Genomic DNA, 8,905 nt, shown 5'->3' on the forward strand with positions numbered 1-8,905 from the left:
AGCAGCACCAAACACCCCTGGACATTAGTCCACTCCTCATCATAAGACAATGCAGGTTTTCCTTACATAACATTATGCATTTGTCTTGTTGAACGTGCTCAGCTGAGGCTGTTTGCACTTCCATAATTTCGACAACCTTTTTAGATTCTCTATTTTAGGAATAAAATGTCTTTTCCCCATCAGTTTCGTCGTGCTACAATATCCCCTCTATCCCCAGAGGCAGGGGCGGATTGGCAAGGCGGGCATTCGGGCATGGGCCGAAGGGCCGGTGCCTCAGTGCCCTCTGTGGGCCGGTTTTTTCTCCCCTGTCCCAGTCCACAGAGAGTGGACTAGGAAAGGGGAGAAAAAAAACGGCCCACAGAGTGTACAGAGACAGAGAAAATGAAAGCAGCCTCGCTGTGCGGCCAGACAGTGATTGTTTGTCAGCTGTGGCCTCCTACCCCTACCCAGCCAAGCAATCAAGCTGACGCTGGGCTGGGCAGGGGTGATTGTTTGCAATAATCCGCCTCCCTGGGGGCCAGGTGTTTCTCAGGCCTTTGAGCCATTTGCACCTCGGCCCCCTGGCGCCATGCAGCCCAGAAACGGTGTTAGTCTTAACGCCCACAGCCCTTCACATTCAGGGCATTGTGGGCGAGGAAGAATGGGTCTTGCTGTGGGGGCCTGGTGATGTTTGGATTTTTTTTGTTTTATTTATTTATTTATGCGATTTTATATAGCGCGGACTTTACCCGAAGGTGTCAAGGCGCTTCACACTAGGAACAGCAATAATACATGAGGAGAAAATTATAAGTGGACAAATTACAAAAGCAAACGTTAAGTTACATGAATCAAATGTGACAATAGTGAGCAACCAAAATACAAGAGGAGCAAACGATACATTACAGGAGGAAAAAGTGATATGTGTGCAGGTTACAAAAGCGTACAAAATACAAGTAGAGGTATAATACTGCAATTAATGGCAGACACTCCAGCACAAGAACAAACAAACGTTACGTAGGCAATGGTGGCACTTGTGCAAGTATCTAAAGCAAACAAAAGTGAGAGGTAGCAAACAGTGTTTTACAAGAGAAAAGTGACTTGTGCAAGTTACAAAAGGGTACCATACACAGGTACAAGGGTAATACTACAGTAAATGGTAAATACTCAAACTGCCAGAACACACTGGGAAGGCACTTCCCATGCACCAGCTTCACCTCAGCCTCCCCCCTGGCTACCTGGCTACCTGGCTACCTTGGATGACCCAGAAAGCTGTGTTTTGTGCTCCCCTGCCAGGACATTTTCCCAAGGCCTGGAGGGTTGATTAATTTACTAATTGCAGGGGCCTTACCTCTGTTCATGTGCTCCTGAGCTGAAGGTCTGGGGAGGGCTAAGTAGGTTAGTAGGGGCTTTGTTGCTTTTTAGGTGCTCCTGTGCTGGAGGGCCGGAATAATTGTGACAAAAAGGGGCCTTGCTATTTTTTTAGTTACTCAGCATGTAGGCCATTGTCACCTTGGCCCTGTGTCCTGTGCAAGAACAGTATCCTCCCACTTTAATTCCTTGTCTGTTCAAATAGTGTTGCATGAAAGGGCACGCCCCGTGAATGTGGGCCACGCCCCTTAAATATGGGCCACGCCCCTTGAATGTGGGCCACTTTTTTTGTCAGTGCCCGGGCCGAATTGTGATCCCAATCCGACCCTGCCCAGAGGTCAGGCACTGTGCCTGACTTTCAGATGCAGAGCATGGGGTGGAGGCTTCACAGCCTCACACAGGTCGAGGGGCACTTTTGGGCTCGGCCCCTTCTGATCTTTCAATTGTATCTTCTCTGCTCTCTCTCACTTTCTTTGGTTGAGAGCCCGGCGTATGAATGCCAGGGATAGTCTTTGCTGCTCCTGCATCACTGGCTAGGGCAGCCCGGTTGGCTTTTCCCGCCTGGGGAGATCTTAAGTCAAACAAGCGCCTCACACAGCCCCGAGCTCGGGAGCAGCCAGGCTGGGAGGGAGGACCGCTGTATTGTTTCTCCTCGTCTTCACCCCGTGAGTGACGTCTTCACGTGTGTGTGCGTGGGCGGGTGGCGAAGCAAAGTTCAGCTCAATATAAGGCCCAGAATGGAGGCTTCCATTCATTCCCGGGGCGCTGAGACTGGCGTGCAAAGCGCCTCGCTCGGGGAGTCCCGCATCGCAGCGCACCATGCAGCGCTCAGCCCAGGGCGCCAGGCACTACTCCGAAGCCTGCCTGGCCCTCCTCGTCCTCCTGACTGCGGTGGAGCTGCGGCCGCTGGGGGAGCAGGAGAAAAGGATACAGCTGGAGGCGGTGAAGAGGGGCATCCTAGAGCGGCTGGGGCTGCACAGACCTCCGCCCACCCCCCAGAGGCTGGACAAGGAGGCGCTACAGAGGATGTACACCATTTACCAGGAGAAGCTGCTGCAGCTGAAAGGCAACGCCAGCCGAGAAGAAAACATGCTGACAGCCACAGAGACCAGAGTCCTTCTCCTCACTCCCAAATGTAAGTCTGCCGACCTCTTTAACTTTTAATGATGCTATATGTATATAGCGCTTTAATGCAAACTGCATTGCCTCTTGGCGCTCACAGACTTTAAAGAATAGCCGACTCTACGGCGTGGATTATTATCGGATTTCAGTCTCCTTCTTAGCATTTCCGATTTTGCCATGTGTCGGAGATAACACTCTTTGCTGACGATCACACTGATCAAGAGAGGAAGCCGTGATTCAATCCGCTTTCCATTCATACTGGTGTCAGTCCATTCCCAGCCTTTTCTTGTTATCTCCGAGAAGCGTGAACACTCCGAATACCTTTAGCAATAGGAAACTAGTGAGGAATCTCAGCGGGGCGCACCCTCCACGAGCCTGCAAGTTACCGTTCTGCATACTAGCTGGGCCGGCTCAGCCTTTCATCATCCGGAGGTTCACACAATTAAGTTGGCAAGTAAGGGTGTTGTAGTCTTGTGGGTACGTTTTTGCCTATATAGCATCCACCTATATAGGACGTACCCTGAATTTCTCCAGCTGACGACTGTGTGACCCTCTGCACATTACCTCAACAGCTCTCTTTCCTTTATCTGCAGAAAGCGCTAGTGCTTAGAAATGGAATGATTTGAATATTGATATAAGGAGTCACAGTAATAACCATAATTAAATGCATTATAGTTAAGGTCATATTACACTTTCTAGACAGAAAAGAAAGACTTCCCTTTTCCCATAACTTTGACAATTTTTGCTCAAAATCCACCAAATGATAAATAGCATCTTGGTGCCTGATGTTAGGGCACACTGGTAAAGGATTGCGTATTTAAAAGAAAAACGTAACTTGATTAATCGTGGTTTAACGATAGAGCACATAACAACGGACATTTTCAGAAATGTTATCTGCAGGAACAACCCCTTAAGCCACGGACGTACGCCAGAAATGGTAAAGGAGAAGCCCAGATTTTAAGGACCTTATAAATATAAAAATTAGGTTTGAATTTATCTGTAATGAAAGGATGACCAAAATCACACACCGTGTATGCAATACACTCTTGAGGCGTCCTCTTGAATACATGCAAAATGTACCCAGTTTGTTCCTCATAAGCTATGTACCACAATGCTGCCTCCTCCTTTTCTATCAAGTTGGATGTGGAATCTACCCACAAGTTAATAATGTGAGCTGTCCGGATTAGAGAGTAGGTTAATATTTCTTTTCTAGTGATTCTGGCTCTTCTAGTTCCTATTACATCCCCTACTGGTAAATATGTCTCCCTTTTTGGCCTCAAACAAACACAGAATAGCGATTTTTTAATGTTTGGTATAATCTAAGAAATACCACAAAAACTCTCTGTCTCTGTTTATATATATATAGTTCTCAGGAACTACTGGAGGGATTTACACCATTTAAGCAAAAGCGTGATCTGCGAATCAGACTTTACCATTTTGCCAAATTTCTTGTAATTCCGTTCAGCAGTTCGGGCTGTAGCCGTGTCTAATCGTCCTATGGAAAATAACATGGGGAAAACACGTTCTGGGACCCCCCTTTTTTCTCAGCCCCCACTTGACAAATCCCCCCAAAACTTTCAGGGAAGGAGTGGAGCAGAGAGATAGAGAGAAGGAGCGAGTGTTTGTGTCGGTCTTATATTATATGCCATGCACAAATGCACCACATTGCTCCTGCTTGCTTTGTAGACAGTCTTTCATGTTTACATGCCATCGGCTAACTGAACATGGCAGAGGCTCGAGTTATGGAGTGCAAGGAAATCCTGAATGAGCTCATGGGAGTATTTAGTCTCTCCATCTTTCTGTTGGCATTCCGTTGCCATTTTGGGTGTGTCGTTAGGCCTCCATTGGGATGCATCTGAGACTGTTTAACATCTTTCTGGGTCAGGTGGCTTAATGGACTAATGCGTCCGCTGTAGGGCCCTGTGTTTAACCTCATGGTCACAAGTTCAAATCTCAGCAGGTCCACTCATCCTTTCATCCTTCTGAGGTCAATAAAATGAGTGCCATTGAGTTGGGTGACAATCATTTTCTAGCTGCTTTCATTAGACTCAAGTCTGAGTCTGACCTAAAGATGGCTGCTCCACCTCCATTGCACTTTTTACATCAGATTGCCTGACCTCCAGAAGGACGAAATCTTGAGTTCAGCCGCAAAATATGTCAGCGTGAGGAGCTCGCAAGAGTTTGGGCGTGCCGCATGGTGAGTCCTTTTCACCCTGCCACTGGGCGTGATAATCCTCTGTAGGTCCAGGGGAAGATTACAAAGAACCGGTGCTGCTGTTAAGCTGCTTTATGGCTCCATCTCATTCTTCCAGCTAACAAGCATTGCCAAACCCAATAGGGCTAGCATTTAACCAGAAATTTATGTCAGCCCATTTGGCTTTTCAGTGTTTTATTTTTAGTACAGAAACTTTCAAGGGGGGACACAGGCATGAGAAAGAGCAAGGGTGCCAGGTTATGACTTAGTCTGTGTGCTTCTTACCAGGCACACACAGCATCTCAGTAGAGTGCTCTAGACGCAGCTCCCCACTGCTAAAAGTTGGGCAGGTCCTCACAGGTTAATAATGGGCTTCGAGAGGTTGGCAATAACCATGTCACAGTTCAGCATGTTTAGTGGCAGCTGAAGCAGACGTTTGTCTGAGACAAAAGGCAACCCCTCTCCTTGCCAAGATCCTTTCTTGCTTTATATGTTTATTTAGCAGAGCAATAAACTACACCAGCTCCTAAACACTGTAACATGCCGGATGTTGCAACAATGATGTGGAGGTTCAAGATGAGGGCTCAGACAGAAAAGACAAGGCTCTGAGGAACAAAGGCCTCTGGGTGGGAAAAGACGAAAACAAACATGATTTAAAATCAGAAGAATTTTTTTCAAGTTCTGTCGAATTTTTAAAGTGTTGAAGTTGGTAACTCATCTCAAATTATTTGCAATGTGTTTCCAGAGCTGCCAGCCCAGCATCTAACCTTTTGGTTGCTGACTGTGTGTAAGTAAGCCAGCTGCTGCTTTGTTGTTTGATCTGAGTGTCCCTAACGACTGACAAGAAATTTTATGCCTCCCCCCAACACACCTTAGTGGTAATTGTGCTCGTTGATCCACGAATTGACTGTACAAAATTGTTCTAAGTTTCTAAATTAAGTTTGTGGTGAGAGGTGATTCAATGCCTTTTCACAATAGCAAAGTATTTTAGACTAAAATTGCTGTATGTGCCTGTTGTTTGCACCTGTTCTAGCACTTTCACCGCCGTCTAAATGACCATGGATATGTACTCCAAAAACAGTGCCAAACCTGGAGCAACAACTAATCAGCAGAAATATTTCGTCCTAAGTGTTTTTCAAGTTTTGAGCTTGATTAATACTTTGGTGTACGCCTACAAAAAAGACCTTGTCCCTGTGGTTTCTTATTCTACAATCAATGATTGCTTTAGAAAGCAAGGGTCGCCTATTTTGTATTACATCAGGTTAACTAGCATTTGGGCAGAAAAGGCAGACGAGATTGAACATCAAAAAACTAATAGTTACATATATAATACAGTCACTTCAAGAACTTTATATAAAAACGTTTTATTCATAAAAATCAATCATTAACCTGGGGCCTCCCTAATGGTTACAATCTCATAAACAATTAAAAAAATTGGGTATAGTTAATACAAGAAATTCTTTCTACAATTTAAAAAAAACAATCTTAAAAAACAGTTACTTTGGTTTACAACATGGAAACATTATGTTATTTGTCCCAGTTTTTACTGTGTTAATTTAGCCTTTTTACTGGTGCAGCACTCGAGCAGACTGCAAATTAGGGATGTATGACGTTACAACGCATACTTTTACTCCGCATACCATTACAACGCGGTATTCACAACGCATACCACTACAACGCATAGCGCTTTGGGGTGCTGGATAGTGGTAAGTATAATTTACTATTCTAACTCCAGTCCCCGTGGACCCTAGGGAAGGTGTTGGATAGTAAATTAAACTTACCTCTTATCCTAGAGCGCCCCCCAGCGCTATGCGTTGTAATGGTATGCGTTGTAATGCCTGCGTTGTAGTGGTAGTGCGTTGTAAAAAATGCGTTGTAACAGGTGAATACCGCAAATTAGTTCAGTTTACATTCAGCTCTAAGGGTCTGATTACGAGTATGCGGCCCCAAGACCGCTGGATTACGAGTGTAGCAATCGGACTGCAACAAGGCTGATACAAGACCGCTGCCACCACCAACATCCTGGATCCTGCGACAATGTGTAAAGCGGCAAGGAATTGAAGCGGTGCCGATAGCGGCACCGCCATGCATATTACGAGTTAACTTTCAGACAGCCTATTCATGTCTGGGATCCCACCATGAAAAGTTTGACAGAAAGGCAAGGAGGGGGCCCTAAATGGGCCCCAAGGCGTTTTCACCCATTGAAATTTGTGGCCGGGGGCACATGTTGTGCCCCCCCTATGCCGCATTCTCATGCGTGCACTGTGTGCCATGCACGACATGCTGCATGGTAAAAGTGATCGCATGACAGTGCAGCAGCATTTTCTTAAGGCTCCCTCTATGAGCCAAAACATGCCGCCGCCCCAAGACCGCTGCTGGCACACCGCCAGCCTGGTGGTCAACTCGGAATACGGATGTCTGGAAGTCGCAGGCTTGCCTGCGTCCTCCTGATCGCCACAATGGCGGTTCGGCCACTAATTTCGTAATCGGACCCTAAATCAGCCCAAGAGCAAGATTTTGAACCAATACATTTTTTCATTACCAACCTCTTTTCCCCACTTCAATACATTCAGGTCATATCTGGGCACATTTGTGCAACAAAAATCCATTGGTGTGCAGCATTGAGGCAGAATTTCGACAAACAGGCTGGGAATTGATGTTATTTACAACCAATCTTGGTATTCCATCACCCAGACTGAGGCTGTAGTGAGAGAACATATTCGCTATAAAGCCATGAAATCTCACATTCATTTTGCCACCATTTTGAACGTGCATATGTAACCAGAGTGCTGGCGATTTTCAAAATGCCTCTTTCTTGTGAAATGTGGATCGCTTGGTTTTCAGACTTCTTGAGTTGAAGTACAGAAACAATTTAGAGACTTGGCTCTTTTTAGACACTTTTTGAAGGCAGATCCATTTTCACCCTTTTCCGTCTTGTGTTTAGTTAGTGTCAGTTTTGAGAGTCAAAACTGAAAGGATGTATTAGTTCTGGCTCTCATTATGAGATATATATGTCAAGCTTAGATTAAAAATATAAATGGCCATGCCTGTTTCATTTGTTTATCATTTCCAGTTACATGTTTCCCTATCCCAATCTGCATTGTATATGTGTGTTTACAGGTGGATTTTCTATAACTTTGAATTCTTTCTTATAGTGACTCTGAAGATCAAGACAACGGACAAGCGTCAGAAGCAAGAAAAACACAGTCACGCGATCAACCTTGTATTTTCCAGAACTCTGGCACTCCACCAAGAGCTGAGCGTCTTGAGGGCCGAGCTTCAGTTGCAGAAGCATTTCCTTTCTGCCCAAAGCGTCGCCAGAAAACACTACCGACCACCACCAATGGTGAATATTTATAAGGTGACAGAATCAACTGAGGCAAACGGTGAACCAGAGCTCCAACTTCTGGATTCCAAGCCTTTTGAAACTGGAACTTTAAATCTAAACATTGTGAAGGCTGTCCAGCAGTGGGTCGCAAGCTCTGAAGAACGTTTGCAGCTGAAATTAATGTTGGCCTCTGATTTTCCATTTGTTTCGGATGTTAACCATTACAAAAAGTGGACTGACTCTTTGATATTGGAAGTGGAAACTCAGGAGGCTAGCAGATCCAGGTCGAGAAAGACCAGGGAGCTCCCAAAACAAGATCAAGAGGACTGCAAGAAAAATGAGAAGAATTGTTGCCGCAAATCCTTACATGTCTCTTTCAAAGAGATTGGCTGGACGGATTGGGTCATTGCTCCTGAGAGCTATACCATGTTCTTTTGTGATGGGTCTTGCCCTCATAACTACAAACCGGCAAGCATGCATTCACAGATCAAGTCCCGGATGCACCACTTGTCCAATGGCGCTACTCCGGGTCCCTGTTGTGTTCCTGCTAGCTATGAACCTTTGGTACTCATGCACTACAACAGTGCAGGAGAATTGACTCTGACACCATTTGAGGACATGCTTGTTAGGAAATGTCACTGTGCATAGTAATATTTAAAATATTTTCAGAGTAATTCTTCTCAGAACTGGTTGACAAGATGCAGACTATTGCTTGTACTCGTCAGGTACTATCTTTCATTCTGTAGAGGACTGGAACAACAAAATGTCACCTCTAGTCATTCCATCGATCACTCATGCCTTTGTGTCCTTTTACAGGACCTTCCTAAATCAGACTGAAAGTGCAGAGGGTTTAGTCTGTTTAAACAAGTATTAGCTGAGGATCCGTAATGTGTTAACTGCAGAATCCTTATGGA

The 8,905-nt window shown here is 45.4% G+C and overlaps 1 protein-coding gene across 1 annotated transcript; it reads left to right on the top strand.

The window, feature by feature from the left end:
* Positions 1-2,144: 2,144 nt before the first annotated feature.
* On the top strand, positions 2,145-8,639 carry GDF15 (growth differentiation factor 15). Its single transcript, XM_086946332.1, has 2 exons — positions 2,145-2,482; positions 7,819-8,639. Exons 1-2 carry the CDS (start codon positions 2,167-2,169, stop codon positions 8,637-8,639), a joined length of 1,137 nt encoding a protein of 378 aa, XP_086802458.1. The 5' UTR covers positions 2,145-2,166.
* Positions 8,640-8,905: the final 266 nt, after the last annotated feature.

Source organism: Lissotriton vulgaris, chromosome 12 (assembly GCF_964263255.1).
Source record: "Lissotriton vulgaris chromosome 12, aLisVul1.2, whole genome shotgun sequence".
In the NCBI taxonomy this organism is placed as follows: Eukaryota; Metazoa; Chordata; class Amphibia; order Caudata; family Salamandridae; genus Lissotriton; species Lissotriton vulgaris.